Source organism: Elgaria multicarinata, chromosome 3 (assembly GCF_023053635.1).
Source record: "Elgaria multicarinata webbii isolate HBS135686 ecotype San Diego chromosome 3, rElgMul1.1.pri, whole genome shotgun sequence".
NCBI classification, from domain to species: Eukaryota; Metazoa; Chordata; class Lepidosauria; order Squamata; family Anguidae; genus Elgaria; species Elgaria multicarinata.
In genome coordinates this window covers 163,864,605-163,882,183 of record NC_086173.1, presented here as the reverse complement: position 1 = coordinate 163,882,183, position 17,579 = coordinate 163,864,605, and the positions used below count along the sequence as shown (strand labels likewise).

Genomic DNA, 17,579 nt, shown 5'->3' with positions numbered 1-17,579 from the left:
AATACTAGAACCCAATGGGGTCATCCCATGAAACTGATAGGTGGGAGATCCAGGACAAATAAAAGGAAGGACTTCTTTACATAGTGCATGGTTAAACTATGGAACTCACTACCACAAGATGTAGTGATGGCCACCAATTTGGATGGCTTCAAAAGGGCGTTGGATAAATTCCTGGAGGCGAAGGCTATCCATGGCTACTAGCCCTGATGGTTGTGTGCTATCTCTGGTATGCGAGGCAGTAAGCCTGTGTGCACCAGTAGCTGGGGAACATGGGTGGGAGGGTGCTGTTGCACCATGTCCTGCTTGTTCATCCCTGTCCAATGGCTGGTTGGCCACTGGGTGAACGGAGTGCTGGACTAGATGGACCCTTGGTCTGATCCAGCATCAAGGCACTCCTTATGTTCCCTCCGAGTGAAACATCAGTGGCCCTGAAGTAGCCAAGAGACCCAGAGCCCGCGTAAAAGCTTCAGTGAATGGAGGCTGTTGGGAAGGAGGCAACCAGCCCAGCTCCTGCCCCGCAGTGCTCCCAAGGGTTAAATGAACCGAGCGCGGGTTCCTAGAGAGACAGGAACTTCCACGAGTGGGGCGGCGAGAGGCACTCGGAGCTGCCCCCCCCCCATACGCCAATTGCCTTCCAAGAAGGGAGATCGGCGTGGTTTCCCTGGGACTGGGAGAGGGGGGAGGCTGGTCCGTGGAGTGGGGGCGGGCCAGACAGGTAAGGGGGCTGCATGGCGGGGTGGAGGAGGAGGAGGGAGGCGCCAATGCTTTGGTTTTTGTGGGTGGAGGGGAGTGGAGGGGAACCCCCCTCCTCCAATTCCCCTTTCGGAATAATAACTGCGGGTGAGTCCGTGGGTGGGATTGATCCAGTGGCCAAGTGGTAGGGTGACCCTATGAAAAGGAGGACAGGGTTCCTGTATCTTTAACAGTTGTATTGCAAAGGACATTTCAGCAGGTGTCATTTGAATATATGGGGAACCTGGTGAAATTCCCTCTTTATCACAGCAGTTAATGCTGCAGGAGCTATACTAGACTGACCAGATACAAAAGAGGGCAGGGCTCCTGCAGCTTTAACTGTTGTGATAAAGAGGAAATTGATACCTCTTCATCACAACACCTGCTGAAATCCACTTTTCAATACAACTGTTAAAGATACAGGAGCCCTGTCCTCCTTTCCATATAGTCACCCTAACTCAGCACCTGGTGAAATTCCTTCTTCATCACAACAGCTAAAGCTGCAGGAGCCCTGCCCTCTTTTAAATATGGTCACTCAAGTATAGCTCCTGCAGCTTTAACTGTGGTGACAAAGAGGATATTTCACCAGGTTCCCCATATATACAAATGACACCTGCTGAAATCCCCTTTTCAATACAACCGTTAAAGATACAGGAGCCGTGTCCTCCTTTCCATATAGTCACGCTACCAAGTGGGGACCAAAGTTTTGTATGGTTGCTACTGGAGGATCATTTCAGAGATCAATCCAATCTCTGGGGTGTGGGGGGGGAGATAGATGCGAAGCAAAGTCTTGCGTGCTGTTGTGGGTTGGGAGGGGAAGAAAGCACACTCTCAGAAAAAGAAGGGAAGGGGCAGCTTGGAGGTGGAGGTCCATGCAGTGCAGCTTTCATGACCTCGCATCCCCCACTATGGATGGAGATAGATAGATAAATAGATATAGACTATATACATAGTTTATATGCATGCACTAAAGAAGATCTTGTTTCTAGGGTGACCATATGGAAAAGGAGGAGAGAGCTCCTGCATCTTTAACAATTGTAGAGAAAAGGGAATTTCAGCAGGTGTCATTAGTATGCATGTGGGACCTGTTGAAATTCCCTCTTCATCAACACAGTGAAAGCTACAGAAGCCCTGCCTTCTTGACCAGGTACAAAAGAGGGCAGGGCTCCTGCAGCTTTTGCTGTTGTGATGAAGAGGACATTTCACCAGGCGCTGCCTGCCTACAAAACGACACCTGCTGAAATTCCCTTCTCTATACAACTGTTAAAGATGCAGGAGCCCCGTCCTCCTTTCCATGTGCTCAGTCTAGTTTTACCAATATCATTGACTGTGTTTGGATTTTTCAAAGTGATGGATCTTGTGGCCTTCTGGTGGAGAACATCTGACAGTGCCTGATCCTCTTAAGCTTCACCTCACGAGTAGCTGTAAAAGAGTGCTTAGTGTGCAGCACCTGCCCTGTGGGACACGCTCCCTGTTGACACGAGCCAGGCGCCTTCAGTCTCCATCTTTACATGTTTGCTCAATACCCACCTCTTCATGCAGGCTTTCCTTGAGGGGTGACCCAGCCAACACAGTGATGGCTGACTAGTGATTAATTTACTGTATTTTTATTGTAATCTTTTCTGTGAAGCTGCTTTGATAACCCACTGGAAAACACTATATAAACTTATGTAATATATAAATAAGATGACATGGCAACCTGTATTATTTTTTGTGTGTGATAAGGTATGGTTTTTTCCTTTCAGCTCCCAGTGTCCCTTGAGGAGGTGACTGTGGGCTTCTCCAAGGAAGAGTTGGCTCTGCTGGATCCAGGGTAGGGGGCTCTCGGTACAAGGAAGACATGATGGAAGGTTAGAGGCACGGGGCCTCTCTTGGTGAGGATCCCTTTTCCCTTCCTGGATAGAGGATGAGATCTTTGCTCTTTTTGTTCTAATTATTTGCCTGAAAAGATGTGGCCAAAGGGGAATGATGAGACTAGTAGGTCCGCCTCTCAGTCCCGTCCTTCAAGGTTAAATGAAGATTGAGGGGAGACATGAGAGCACTCTTCAAGTACTTGAAAGGTTGTCCCACAGAGGAGGGCCAGGATCTCTTCTCGATCCTCCCAGAGTGCAGGACACGGAATAACGGGCTCAAGTTAAAGGAAGCCAGATTCCAGCTGGACATCAGGAAAAACTTCCTGACTGTTAGAGCAGTACAACAATGGAACCAATGACATAGGGTGGTCGTAGGCTCTCCCACACTAGAGGCCTTCAAGAGGCAGCTGGACAGCCATCTGTCAGGGATGCTTTAAGGTGGATTCCTGCATTGAGCAGGGGGTTGGACTCGATGGCCTTATAGGCCCCTTCCAACTCTACTATTCGATTCTATGAAGTCTGGTTCCTAGAGAGGCTGGATGTTCTACAAATGGGGAGGGGGCAGGCACTTGGAAATGCCCCCACCTTTGTCTTCCAGGAAGGGAAATCAGTCTGGTGAGGCTTCATGGCGAAGACTGATGGGACGACGGGGCTAAGAGGCTCAGGAGGCATGGAGGGAGGGGGTTGGAGCAGAGAAAATGGTCTTGTTTTGTTGTTGCCTGTGGGGGAGAAAGAGCGTTCTCAATGGGAGAAGTAAGGAAGGCACACCTGGACGTTGAGGTCCGTGTCGTGCTATAGGCTGTGCAAAAAAAAACAAAAAATACTCCCCTGACCGATATTTACAATGACCCTGTGAGGGTCCAATTCCCCCTTGGCTACAGTGCTCAGTTGGTGGCCTTAGAGGCCGGGTACTCTCTAAGCCTGACCTCCCCCACTGGGTTCTTGTAAAGGGGAAAGGACCAGGTGTGCCGCTATAAAGAATGTAACATGAGGAATATGTAATCTTTGTTTTCCAGGGAGGGTTTCTGGGGGAACGTGTTACCACAAAGAATCAAAATTCGCTAATTTTTGACACTAGTAAATGCTGACATTGGGCCTGTTCAGACAACTCTTAACGGCTCTGTGATTAGTTCAACCATGGTTCTCTGGTTAGCACTAGCACACATGTCACCATTAACCCTGTCTGGTTCCCGGTTTCCTTAACCACACGCTAATGACAAAGCAGTTAGATGAGCGCCTGAGTCCTCAGAATGTTCCGCCCTGTATCCCATCAGCCCTTGCACTAAGAGAGCTGGCAGTTGCACGATTTAGGCTATTTAGGCCGCTCTATACTGCTAGCTCTATGATTTCGGCCCCTTAACCGCTGGTGTGTGTCAGACAACACCTTAAGCCATACTTAGTGCTGCTAACCCTGCTGCAAAGTTCATGAAGCCAACCATAAGGTGGTTAGCAGAGGCACCTGGTTAAAGAAAATGCATGTCAGATGACACTGTTAACCCTGCTACTTAACTAAAACCCTTAACCAGCATGGTTAACGGTGTCGTCTGAACAGGGCCACTCTCAGGTATATTTTTCAAATACTCCAAATTTGAGATCCATTTCCTTCCAGGCAAAGAGGCGAGATATAAATGACTTTTCAACGTTCACGTTTGTATTGCTGTGTTTTGGACATTCCTAAAATGTGTTTGGGATTCGCCCACTTTGTAGTTGAGGTGGTAAAGAAATGTGTGGGTGTTCAGTTTTCCAAAAAGCTTCTTCACAACCCTCTGAAGAAGACTGAACATTGAGGAAACACATTGTAGTCTTTAATTCATCTCAGTGTGTTCTGTTTCTTAAAGCCTCGGTTGTGTACATATCGTGTTATCCAAATGTTAGCACAGGTGGCACAAAAGGCGGATGCATAAATACTTAGTTTCATGACCTCACATTAAGGAAATGGGCAAAGGCCAGTGTGAATGCTTCCTTTTTGGTTGTGGTCTATTATTCGTCAGTAAGGATGTGGCCAGAGAAGAACGGTGTTCCTGGTATATCTGTCTGGGCTGTTTTGGCTAAGCCAACCCCCTCATGTGCTGTATTTTCTGGCCTGGCAAAGATTCAGGGTGGGGTCCTTCTTTTGCAGAGAGGGGTGCCCCTATATAGGATGGGTCTCCTTTGGTGTTAGTGAGATGGATTAAAAGAACAGAGCAAGTGCCATATGACACTTCTGAGTATTTTCTACAGTCACGAGAGCCATAAATAATACCATTCATGTTTTTGTTCTCCCATGAAGAAAGGCCTCTGATGCCCAAATCTGGCCTTATCTCCTGACTTAAAGAAAAAGAGGAAGAGCTTAATGTCCACGAAACCTTTTCAAGTGGGTCCTTATATATCATGAGATGTTGAACTCCACCCCTCAGAGTATCTGGTCACTCTACAAAAGCGGGCAGGGCTCCTGAAGCTTTAACTGTTGTGATGAAAAGGGAATTTCACCAGGTGCTGCATGCATACAAATAACACCTCCTGAAATTCCCTTTTCTATGCAACTGTTAAAGATACAGGAGCCCTGTCCTCCTTTCCATATGGTCACCTAAACTAAACTAAAGTAGAGATTGCATCTTTGAATGTCCCCCTTGAACTTTTTAGTTTTCGTGCCTGCTTTCTTCAAGGGAGGGGACAATGTATAACTTTGAAAATGAACTCTACTGGGATTTCAGTCGTCCTCATTTCACTTAAAATCTCTTTGGATCCATTGCTCCTGTTTTTACTTGCAAAGATAACATTTGATTAGGTTTAGGGAACTGAACTTTTCACTCCTAAAGTGTGGGGACATCAGGTGGAGTCCCTGATTTAGAAGTGCATTGAGCAGGGAGTTGGACTTGATGGCCTTGTAGGCCCCTTCCAACTCTGCCATTCTATGATTCTGTGATCCTTTGCACTCACATTCCATTTTCCTGTTTCTTTCAGCCAGGGATACATGGGTGAAAACAAATGAAAGAGCACTTCAAGTGTCTGACGAAAGTGATAATGGGCCAGACATGGAAGGGAATGTAAAGAATCGAGACAGGATGAACAAGCTGGAGGGAAACCAAAGAAATGCAGAGAGCAATAGATGTGTGGCTGGTGACCTCCAAGCACTTATGGTACAACAAGAAACACCTGAAGAAAAGACAGAGAAGAAATCTCCTGTGTGTAGAAAAATGCTTGCTCATAAATCAACCCTTGATGACCGTTGCGCAACCGACGCTGCAAAGAAACTATATAAATGCCTTGAGTGTGGAAAGAGTTTCAGCCAGAGTGCTGTCCTTCTCACCCATCAGAGAACACACACAGGGGAGAAACCATTTAATTGTCTGGAGTGTGGGAAAGCATTTAGTCAGAAGGGGGCACTTACTATCCATAAGAGAATCCACTCAGGGGAGAAACCGTTTCAATGTTTGGAATGTGGAAAGAGATTCAGCCAGAAGGGTGCCCTTCAAGTACATGAAAGAACTCATACAGGGGAGAAACCATTTAAGTGTGTGGAGTGTGGAAAGAGCTTCAACCAGAAGGAGGCCCTTACTTTACATCAAAGAATGCACACAGGGGAGAAACCATTTGAATGTGTGCAGTGCGGAAAGAGCTTTAAGCACAAGAAAAGCCTTACTAGTCATCAGATAATTCATACAGATGAGAACCCATTTAAATGCCTTGAGTGTGGAAAAAGCTTCAACTGGAAGGAGAGCCTTGCATCCCATCAGCAAATTCACACAGGAGAGAAACCATTTGAATGTTTGCAGTGTGGAAAGAGCTTTGTTCACAAGCAATACCTTGCTCGCCATCAGATAATTCACAGAGAAGACAACCCATTTACGTGTCTGGAGTGTGGAAAGCGCTTCAGCCGGAAGCATGACCTTGCTACACATCGAAGAATTCACACAGGAGAGAAACCTTTTGAATGCTTACAGTGCGGAGAGAGCTTCGTTCACAGGCAAAGCCTTATTAGTCATCAGACTACTCACTCAGGAGAGAAACCATTTAAATGCCTTGAATGTGGAAAGAGCTTCAGGCTGAAGGGTTCCTTTACAGCCCATAAAATTATTCACATTGAGGAAAAAGTCTATAAATGCTTGGAGTGTGGAAAGAGCTTCAAGTGGAAGTCTGCTCTTAGTGGCCATCAAAGAACTCACACAGGAGAGAAACCATTTCAATGCTTAGAGTGTGGAGAGAGATTCTGCAAGAGTAGTACCCTTAATTGCCATCAAAGAACTCACACAGGGGAGAAACCATTTCAGTGCTTGGAGTGTGGAAAGAGCTTCAGTCTTAAAGAGTCTCTGACCTTACATCAAACCACTCACACAGGGGAGAAACCGTTTCAATGCTTGGAGTGTGGAAAGAATTTCAGTCGGAAAGCATACCTTACTTTACATCAGATAACTCACGCAGGGGAGAAACCATACGAATGCTTGGAGTGTGGCAAGAGCTTCAGTCGGAGACAGTCTCTTACCTTGCATCAAAGAACGCACACAGCAGAGAAACCATTTAAATGCTTGGAGTGTGGAAAGTGCTTCAGTCGGAAGGTATATGTTTCTTTACATCAAAGAACTCACACAGGGGAGAAACCATTTAAATGCCTGGAGTGTGGAAAGGGTTTCAGTCGAAGGGAATCCCTTACTTCACATCAAAGAACTCACACAGAGACCTCTTCAGAGGAGTCGGAGTCTGATACCTCGGAACAGCCTTCTCCTACAGTAGACCTGCGGCAGCATGAGGGATCCTGTGGGAGCGATGCCTCATTTGAGGTTCCCAACAAACCTTCAAAACCTATTGCAAACTCCACCATGGTTTCAGCCTCCTTTCCTGTCACCGATGGCTCATCAGAGCAGCAGTTGCAATGTATCAAGTGGGATACTCAGAGCCATGATGGCAGTGCCCACCTGACTCCCAGAACACCCTTCCGCCCAGAATTCACACATGAGTAAGGCCTAAGCAGGAGGCAGGTTTTTCTTATGAGGCAGACTCAGGTGCAACTGCGGAACCAGTGTCAGCCAGAATACACGCTCTCAGTCTGCCGCAGACGTTTCCTCGGTTAACACCTCCCAGAGAGCTATTTGACTTCATTCACAGGCTCGAAATGGGAGGTAATGTTTAGGTTTCTGTGATATAATAGAGGTAGAGCACACATCTTACTGCACATCAAAAAAGCCTCGTAGTACAAATGATTTCAATGCCTTGATTTCAATGTCATGATTACTTTGCCTCAAATAATCTATGTAACCGGGCAGTCCATAGAAATGCTTCTAAATATTGTGATGGCTGTTCTCATAAAATAAGCCTTGTCGGATATGAGAAATATGGGGAAAAGCTCGAGAAAATTTCTGGTTGTAGTAAGACCTTCTGCAATACATCAAAAGTTATTCACGTGTGTGTGAGAGTTTGTGGTTATGTCTCTCACAAACAAACACCCTGTGGAAATGCACTTTAGTGAGTAGAAACCTTGGTAGAAATGAAATAGTTTGCAAATAATTTTTTTAACTGCATACAATATAATTGGGGTGGTTGCTTTTTGGTTAAGTGAATATACATCAGAGAAAAAGTGACTGTCTAGTGTATGGAAAGAACTTGGAATGATTAGAGCATTCTAGTCACTACACCTAAAAAAAGGTATAGCACCGGAAAAAGTGCAGAAAAAGGCAATGAAAATGATTAAGAGGCTGGAGCATCTCCCGTATGAAGGAAGGTTACACCAACTGGGATTGTTTAGCTTGGAAAAACAGAGGCTAAGAGGAGACACGGTAGAGGTGTACAAAATTATGCATGGTGTGGAGAATGTGGATAGGGAGACATTTTTCGCCTTCTCCCATAATACTAGAACCCAGAGGGGCCAATCCCATGAAGCTGATGGGTGGGAGATTCAGGACAGATAAAAGGAAGGACTTCTTCACACAGCACATAGTTAAATTATGGAATTCACTGCCACAAAGTGTAGTGATAGCCACCAATTTGGAGGGCTTTAAAAGGGGGTTGGATAAATTCCTGGAGGAGGAGGCTACCAAGGGCTACTAGCCCTGATTGCTAAGTGCTGTCTCCAGTATCCGAGGCAGTAAGCCTGTGTGCACCAGTTGCTGGGGAACATGGGTGGGAAGGTGCTGCGGCAAAGTCTGCTTCCTTGTAAGGGCATAATTTTGTCAGGCAATGTGTAAAAAAATAAACGTCTCATCTCCAGCTGTGTCTGTTGAAAGAAAGCTTTATGATTTAGCAGGATGGGGGGATTTGATTTTCACAAATTCTGCCTTCCCTTATAGCACAGTGTGTGAGGTAATGCAGAGGGCTTTAGAAGAAAGAGGGGACTTTCAAAAATCACACACACACCCCCGCTGGCCTGGGTCACTTTCCACTTATGTGGAATCTCTGGAAATGGGGACAACTGGAGAATTTGTAGATATATAGAGATAACTTCAGAGCACCTGGTGCCAAGGCAGGTTCTAGTGTAATCGAACGGACTTTCTCATGCGTTTTAGCTTCCAGCGGACCCTAGCATTAGCTAGCTTGTCGGGACGTTCACCTCCGGAAGACACCTCACTTCCCATCGAGTGTGTAGGATTTGGCCTTGAGGAGATAAGCTCTGGAGAGGGCTGACTCCCAGCTGGGGAATCGCCCGTGAGAGCTTCCTCCCCCACTGGTACAGGCTGGCTGGTGTCTGGCACTGCGTCTTCTAGTTCTGAATCTGATTCTCATTGATTACCTGAAACATCTCCCAAAACAGGGGCAGTAGGGTTAGATATGACACCCGGTTTTCTGGCTTAACCACTGTAGTGAAAGTCGTGGTTTAAGGTGCCTTCTGAACCGGGCCACTAACTCATGGTACACATGACATGCTAAGCAATGATGTTTAAGCAATAGTGGCTTAGCGTGTCGTCTGAACAGGGACATTAGGGTTCTTGAACGCCAATATATTTTAGCTGAAAGGCTTTCCTGCCTGTAACTAGGCCTCAGGAGAGGCATTAAATGTGTAATTTTGCATTGCTGCTGTTTTTATCTGGTTGAGCTTTTATATTGTATTTTATATTACGGTTTTATACTGTTGTTTTATACTTTGAATTGTTTTAATTTTTGTGAACCGCCCAGAGAGCTCCGGCTATTGGGCAGTATAGAAATATAATAAATAAATAAATAAATTTCAGCCTTTTAGAATGGGGGGAAAGGCAACAGAAAAGCTACGAAATCTTGTGAGCCACGGAGAGATTCCATTATATTCAGTAGTATATAAACGTTACAAATAAATATTTAGCCCCTGTGTGAACAGAACGCTGGAGTGGGGGAGCAACACAGCACAGAATCCCTGCAGCAGAGCTGAGTGAAAAGGAAAAAAGTGACAAAGAGCCAGAGGGGAACTGAAAAATTCTTCCCCTCATGGCTTCTGTTCAGGAGAAATGTTACAAATAAATAAATATTTAGCCCCTGTGTGAACAGAACGCTGGAGTAGATGGGCCCTTGGTCTGATCCAGCAGGGCTCTTTCGTCCTTATGTTCCATTTGTCTATTTGCAATGGAAATAATAAGACGTTTTTCCTCCTCTCAGAGGGCAGAGAAAAGCAGTTTGGTTTATTTCCCCTTTGGTGGAGAGATGATGGGCAGAAGTTCAAACTCTGAGCCACATAGAGATCCCAGTGAAGAAAGCTGGGATGTAAAAACACAACTCAGCCCTCTCTGACATGCTGTCCTCCGGCTGTCTTGGACAGCAGTCCCTTAAAACCACGCTGGCTGGACATGATGATGGGGAATGTAGTCCAGCACAACTGGAGGAAACCAAAGGGTTTTCTGGCAGACCCTGTGAATCTCTTCCCTTCATTGCTTTTGTTCAGGAGAAGGCGAAAAAGCACTGCTGGCTTTTCCAGCTCCCTTGTAGCAGGAGGGCTGCCTCCCTCGCGGCCTCCTCCGAGGGAAACAGCCGCAGCCCCGAAGGAGCCAAAAGCTTCAATGAATGGAGGCGATTGGAAGGGAGGCAGCCCAGCTCCTGCCCCTCAGTCCTCCAAGGGTCAGCGGAATCGAGCGATAGTTCCTAGAGAGGCAGGAAGTTCCGCAATTGGAGGTAGACACTCGGAAATGCCCCCCGCTTTTGTGTTGATGGCTTGGTGAGGTTTCCCCGGCGACGGAGGGGAAGGCAGCTAGTCTGGGGGGCGGGGTGGTGGGGTATAGAAGAAAGGGGGCTGCATTGCTAGGTGGAAGGGGCGGAGGGAGGCAGCAATGCTTTGCTTAGGGGGGAAGGTTGGGGGGCAGGGATGATGCCCCCCCTCCCCATTCGGAATCATACCTGGCTTGGGGGGAAGGGGGGGTGGATTCATGCAGTCCAGTCGCCAAGTGGGACCCACAGATTTGCATGTTGGATCCACGCCGAGATGCACCTAGGCCTTATGGTGTGAAGAATTTTTGCTGAATACGGGAGAACCTGAGACCCATAGACGCTTCAGACACAGATGCTAAAGCCATGGCAAAATGGCACAATCCAATTCCCTATTACATTCCTGCTGAATACCCTGTGTATCATGTTTAGAATAATAGAATAGTAGACTTGGAAGGGGTCTCTAAGGCCATCGAGTCCAACCCCCTGCAGAGAACAATCCTGCGAGAATCTCATTCCACACTCCAAGCATACATATGGTTTCTCCCCTGAGTGAATTCTTTGATGGTTATTAAGATTTCTCTCACGTGTAAAACTTTTCCCGCACTCCAAGCACCTATACAGTTTCTCCCCAGTATGAATTCTTTGATGGGAATTAAGGTTCTTCTGCTGAGTGAAACTTTTTCCACACTCCAGGCATTTATATATCTCTTGACTGTGACCTTCTTCATGTGCTTTTAAGGCACCCCAATATGTGAAGCTCCGTCCACACTGAAGGCATTTTAATGGGTTCTCCACTGTGTGAATAAACTGATGATTAGTAAGTTCTTCCTTCTGCAAGAAATTCTTTCCACAATGCAAACATTCAAATGGTTTTTCTCTCGTGTGAATTCTTTGGAATGAAACAAGCTCCTCATTTTGGCTGAAACTCTTTCCACATTCCAAGTAGTTACATGGTTTCTCCCTGGTGTGAGTTCTTTGATGGGACTTAAGACTTGATTGACGCTTGAAGCGGTTTCCACACTCTAGACATTTGAATGGTTTCTCCTCTGTGTGAGTTTTTTGATGGGACTTAAGGACAGATGCTTGATTGAAGCGCTTTCCACACTCCAGACACTTAAATGGCCTCTCCCCTGTGTGTCTTCTTTGATGTACTATAAGGCCACTTTGATGGCAGAAGCGCCTTCCACAATGAAAGCATTCAAATGGTTTCTTGCCAGAGTGGATTCTTTGATGAGTAGTAAGCGTCCCCTTCTGATTAAATACTTTCCCACACTCCAGACATTTAAATGGTTTCTCCCCTGTGTGTATCCTTCGATGAGTGAGAAGTGCTGAACTCTTCCAAAAACTCTTTCCACACTCAAGGCATTTCTTTGCTGTGTGGTTTTTGCGATGACTATCAAGGGTCAATTTACAAGCGAACGTTTTTCCACACACAGGACATTTCTTCTCTCTCTTTTCTTGGGGTGGTTTTTGTTGTACTATGATTGCATGGAGGTCACCATCTGGATTCCCAGCATTCTGCTCCATGTCTGGCAAGTAATCGCTTTCCTTGAACGCCTGATGTGCTTTCTCATTTGTTTTGTTCCATAAATCTCATGCTGAAAGAAAGAGAGGAATCGATTCTTAATCTGGACTGCTTTTTGTACACTCTTTTGTGCTTCTACCATGCAGCCACCCCACTGCATCCTCCTCATCCTAAGGAAATCTGGCAGCCATTTCCTGTCACTTGACTGGCTGGTCCAAGGAATATGCTATCAGGCAGAGGTGTATTGCTACCAGGAAGAGAAAAACGATGGCTACTCGTTATTCCTAGTGAACATCAAACAATATTGGAGAAAAGGGCTCCAAACAGTGGATTCCAGACACCCATCAGGCTGCAGCAATCTGCACCAGTTGTAGTATATAAACCCTCTTCAGGGCAGCCCCACATAGCACCCAGCCCCACACAGCATTGGCAAGGCATGTTGAACAGTGCCAAAGAGCTATGAGGACGATGGTGCTGTAAGCGATGCAGTGGATCACTAGACATATTTGCAAGGGAACTAACAGTCTCTTAAAGTCCAGTCTGAATGTTTGGATGTGGAAGACAACAATGAAGTCCTGTGATTTCTAGATAAGGCACAATATCACGATATATATAAAGACCCACCTGTCAACGTCTCTTGGACAAGCAGTTCTTCCTGTTTTTCTATAAGCCAGGAGCCAAGGTCGGATTTGGACATCAGAGGCCCTTCTTCCTGGGGGTAAAGACAAACAAACGTTACTTGTGACTCAAGGAAATATTCACAAATGACACTTTCCCCATCACGTACCCCATCCAAGGAGCAAGTGGAAGGAAGGCAAGGCATTTCCAAACATGAAATCCCCAGGTGGGGAGGGGGCAGGATGCATCTGGAATCATCTACTTGATGCCTGCTGCTTGGCCAGCTACGAATGACAGTGACTGGGAAGGACCTGGTGGGAATCTACACTGGTGTTATTATAACGTTTTGAATGGGTTACTGTGATCCAGATGGGCACAGGTGCAGTCAAAGAGGAGCCAGAGCTGTTTCCCTTACAGCCATATCTCGGCACAGGAAGGAAGGCCCAGCCCCGAGGGAAGCACCCACTTCAACCATCCTACCACCTCCAAAGGAGAGCCCCCTGTTAAGTTCTTGTAGGATACTGACACTTTTATTCTCCGAGAAGAAACAATCTGCCTTTAAACAAATCTATGTTGCAACCATACTTGGATGATGATGATGATGATGATGATGATGATGATGATTTGTATCCCGCCTTTTGCCCAATGCTGGGCCTCAAGGAAGCCTAATACTGTGTACAATTCTGGTCACTGCACCTAATCCTCCACCATGTCTTCCTTGTACAGAGAGGCCTCTATTCTGGATATGGTGGAGCTGGAAAATGTGCAGAAAAGTGACGATTGAGATGTTCAAAGGGCTGGAACAATTCCCTCATGAGGGAAGGTTACAGCAGCTGGGACTGTTTAGCTCTCCTCACCAAGAGAGGTCACGTACCTCTAATCCTCCATCATGTCTTCCTTGTACAGAGAGGCCTCTATCCTGGAGAAGCCCACGCTCACCTCCACAAAGGTCACTGGGAGTGGAAAGGAAAAAGGAAGAAAAAGAAAGGACGGATTTCTCATCACAAAAAACGTAACAGGTAGTCAGGTCATTTTATTTATTTCATAGATTTATATAACTCTGTCCAGTGGGCTCTCCAAAGGGATTCCAGAAATGATAAAAAAACAGGAAGTATAACAATTAAAACACAGCTGCTGTGTCACCCTTCAGGGAAAGCTTGCATGATGAGGGGGATCTTGACCAAACATGGAAAGACGGGGACTGGAGGCGCCTGACTCTTATCAATGAGGAGCATGTCCCAGAGGGCGGCTACTGACAGGGCCGGTGCTACCATAGAGGCCACTCAGGCGGCCGCCTAGAGCGCCAAGCTAAGAGGGGCGCCAGGCACAGCACAGCACTCACGTGTGTTGTTGGCTGTGAGCTGGCCCGGCCTGAGGATTCAGCTGGGCCTGGGCGGGCGAGATGGCGCCCCGCGCCCGCCCAGCTGAAGCGAAGCCAGGGACGCTGGGGTGGGGGTGGGGCGGCTCCACGTTCGGGCTTCCAGAATGCTCCTGGAAGAGAGAAAGAATGGGTGAATGGGGTGCATCATGGGGTCTTTGAGTGAATGCATGTGTTCATGCATGTGTTTGTTTGGAGTGAGTGATGCTGAATGTGTGTTTGCGCGCGTGTGTGAGTTGGGGGGGATGATTTGGAGGTGATGTTCCTATTAAATAATGCATTTTAGACCCATAGACGTTCCTTTCCAATTTGTTTGCTATAATTGGCATGACGTATTTCTTGCACTTTAAAATAAATTTAGCAGTTTCAAGTTTTGCGCTTATTTTTTCCAAAAAACATATGTTCTTAAAAATCAAAGTTGGCACTTTTTGGGTGTGTGTGTGAAAGTAGCTCACCTTGCCTAGGGTGCAAAATAGTCCAGCACCAGGCCTGGCTGCTGAGACACTAAGCTCTCTCTAGCAGCTACTCCTGAGGAGAACCTCAGGAAGATCAGGCACTGCCAGCAGTTCTCCTCCTGGGGACCTCATAGAATAGCAGAGTTGGAAGGGGCCTACAAGGCCATCAAGTCCAACCCCCTGCTCAATGCAGGAATCCACCCTAAAGCATCCCTGACAGATGGTTGTCCAGCTGCCTCTTGAAGGCCTCTAGTGTGGGAGAGCCCACAACCTCCCTAGGTAACTGGTTCCATTGTCGTACTGCTCTAACAGTCAAGCTCCACCACTTTGAAAAATCCAAACACACTAAATGATATTGGTAAAACAAGATCTTCATTAGCCCTCATACAAAATAAATCCATGGGAGGGGGGGACGCAAGTTGAGGGAGGCTGCAGAGCTCCTCTTCCTTCACTCTATTTTCAGTGCTCTCCCCACCCCACCCAACACTCTGCTCTGCCCCAAACCTGCCCCACCCATCATGTGGCCTGAGGGGGTCGTGCAATAGCAGCCACACTTGGGAGACTGGACTGCAAGGATCAAGCCGCTTCCTCTTCCAAGCAAAACATTGCTCCCATCACCGCCCCAAACCTCACATGGCCGATTTCTCTTCCAGGAACACAAAGGCCTGGGGGTGATTTCCGAGTATCTCCGTCTCCCCAATTGTGGGTCTTCCGGCTTCTGTAGGAATCAGAGCTTGGCTCATTTAACCCCTTGAGTAGGGGACTGAGAGGTAGAAGCCGCGCTGCCTCCCTTGCAAACACCTCCGTTCACTGAGCGCAGCAGCTCGGGGGCTCCCTGTGATTCACGGCGAGGCTTGCTTGGCCATGGGCGTCCGCGAAGGGGGCGCAGCGGTGCTTTCCCTGGGAAGCCAGTCATGAAATTGGATCATAGAATAATAGAGCTGGGCCTACAAGGCCATGGAGTCCAACCCCCTGCTCAATGCAGGAATCTACCCTAAAGCATCCCTGACAGATGGTTGTCCAGCTGCCTCTTGAAGGCCTCTAGTGTGGGAGAGCCCACAACCTCCTTAGGTAACTGATTCCATTGTCATACTGCTCTAACAATCAGGAAGTTTTTCCTGATGTCCAGCCGGAATCTGGCTTCCTTTAATTTGAGCCCGTTATTCCGTGTCCTGCACTCTGGGAGGATCAAGAAGGGATCCTGGCCCTCCTCTGTGTGAAAACCTTTCAAGTATTTGGACAGTGCCGGTGTGGTGCCCAGAACTGGAAGCAATACTCAAGATACGGTTGAACCAGTGCTGAATAGAGGGCAACCAGTACCTCATGCTATTTGGAAGCTATATTTCTATTAATGCAGCCCAAAGTAGCATTTTCCTGTCTTGCAGCCATATCGCACTGTTGGCTCCTATTCCGCTTGTGATCTACAACAATTCCAAGATCCTTCTCGTTTGTAGTATTGCTGAGCCAAGTATCCCCCATCTTGTAACTCTGCATTTGATTCCTATTTCCTAGGTGTAGAACTTGGCATTGATCCTTATTAAAACTCATTCTGTTGTCTCACACAGCAGGAGCAGCTGCAGGTGGTGCTGCACCTTCTCCATCTGTCTCCACTTGGAAGTTGCCAGCCTGACAAGCGCAGGACAGGAGTGTGTGTGTGTGTGTGTGTGTGTGTGTGTGTGTGTGAAGCACCCTTGCTCCATGCCAAAGAAGCTCCTTTGTAAGAACAGCCACAGTACCTCATCTCTCCTCCCCAATTCTTCCCCACAGACTCTCTTTCTTCTGCCCAATTCTGTCCCTCAAAGACTCTCCACTGCCCGATTGCTGCCCCAAAGAGACTCCCTCTATTCCCCAATTCCTGCCCCAGAGACTCCCTCTCCATTCCCCAATTCCTGCCCCAGAGACTCCCTCCATTACCCAATTCCTGCCCCAAAGACTCCCTCTCCATTCCCCAATTCCTTCCCCAAAGACTCCCTCTATTCCCCAATTCCTGCCCCAAAGACTCCCTCCATTCCCCAATTCCTGCCCCAAAGACTCCCTCTCCATTCCCCAATTCCTGCCCCAAAGACTCCCTCTCCATTCCCCAATTCCTGCCCCAAAGACTCCCTCTCCATTCCCCAATTCCTGCCCCAAAGACTCCCTCTATTCCCCAATTCCTGCCCCAAAGACTCCCTCTCTATTCCCCAATTCCTGCCCCAAGGACTCCCTCTCCATTCCCCAATTCCTGCCCCAAAGACTCCCTCTATTCCCCAATTCCTGCCCCAAAGACTCCCTCTCCATTCCCCAATTCCTGCCCCAAAGACTCCCTCTCCATTCCCCAATTCCTGCCCCAAAGACTCCCTCTCCATTCCCCAATTCCTGCCCCAAAGACTCCCTCTATTCCCCAATTCCTGCCCCAAAGACTCCCTCTCTATTCCCCAATTCCTGCCCCAAGGACTCCCTCTCCATTCCCCAATTCCTGCCCCAAGGACTCCCTCTCCATTCCCCAATTCCTGCCCCAAAGACTCCCTCTCCATTCCCCAATTCCTGCCCCAAAGACTCCCTCTATTCCCCAATTCCTGCCCAAAGACTCCCTCTCCATTCCCCAATTCCTGCCCCAAAGACTCCCTCTCCATTCCCCAATTCCTGCCCCAAAGACTCCCTCTCCATTCCCCAATTCCTGCCCCAAAGACTCTCTATTCCCCAATTCCTGCCCCATATACTCTCTCTCTATTCCCCAATTCCTGCACCATAGACTTTTTCTATTCCCCAATCCTTGTCCCACAGACTCTTTCTACTCCCCAATCCTTGCCCCAAAGACTCACTCTTCACTGCCCAATTCCTGCCCCATAAACTCTCCACTGCCCAATTCCTGCCCCACAGACATTCCCTCTCTTCCACCCAATTCCCTGCAACAGATGCAGCCAGGGCCCGGCAGTAAATTAAACCTGGGCTGGGGCCTA

The 17,579-nt window shown here is 47.5% G+C and overlaps 4 protein-coding genes across 4 annotated transcripts in view; 3 read left to right on the top strand and 1 right to left on the bottom strand.

Annotated features, from left to right (window-relative positions):
• Window positions 1-17,579, top strand: part of LOC134396384 (zinc finger protein OZF-like) — a 253,426-nt gene that overhangs the window by 98,337 nt on the left and 137,510 nt on the right. The gene's annotated exons all lie outside the window — the stretch shown is intronic.
• Window positions 685-8,089, top strand: LOC134396364 (zinc finger protein 260-like). Its single transcript, XM_063122841.1, has 3 exons — window positions 685-715; window positions 2,478-2,606; window positions 5,529-8,089. Exon 3 carries the CDS (start codon window positions 5,600-5,602, stop codon window positions 7,520-7,522), a length of 1,923 nt encoding a protein of 640 aa, XP_062978911.1. The 5' UTR covers window positions 685-715; window positions 2,478-2,606; window positions 5,529-5,599; the 3' UTR covers window positions 7,523-8,089.
• The window catches only part of LOC134396310 (oocyte zinc finger protein XlCOF6-like), a 211,820-nt gene continuing 196,716 nt past the window's right edge, over window positions 2,476-17,579 (top strand). The window contains exon 1 of the mRNA XM_063122757.1: window positions 2,476-2,498. The gene's annotated coding sequence lies outside the window, so the exon portion shown is untranslated. The remainder of the gene's footprint in view (window positions 2,499-17,579) is intronic.
• LOC134395725 (gastrula zinc finger protein XlCGF7.1-like) lies at window positions 10,579-16,241 on the bottom strand. The gene is made up of 5 exons (XM_063121886.1): window positions 16,202-16,241; window positions 13,747-13,760; window positions 12,814-12,901; window positions 11,249-12,037; window positions 10,579-10,601 (listed from the first exon to the last, which is right to left on the bottom strand). The coding sequence occupies exons 1-5, from the start codon at window positions 16,239-16,241 to the stop codon at window positions 10,579-10,581; spliced, it is 954 nt and encodes a 317-aa protein (XP_062977956.1).

What these genes read in the sequence shown, in the direction of transcription:
- LOC134396364 (XM_063122841.1), top strand. Translation starts at nt 5,600, where the DNA reads ATGGAAGGGAATGTAAAGAATCGAGACAGGATGAACAAGCTGGAGGGA.
- LOC134395725 (XM_063121886.1), bottom strand. Translation starts at nt 16,241, where the DNA reads ATGGAGAAGGTGCAGCACCACCTGCAGCTGCTCCTGCTGT. An exon ending in TGTCCAAGAGACGTTGACAG is followed by an intron (nt 12,038 to 12,813) that starts GTGGGTCTTTAT and finishes AAAACCACACAG; the next exon opens with CAAAGAAATGCCTTGAGTGT. An exon ending in GTGCGGGAAAAGTTTTACAC is followed by an intron (nt 10,602 to 11,248) that starts GTGAGAGAAATC and finishes CTGCCTCTCTAG; the next exon opens with GAACTATCGCTCGATTCCGC.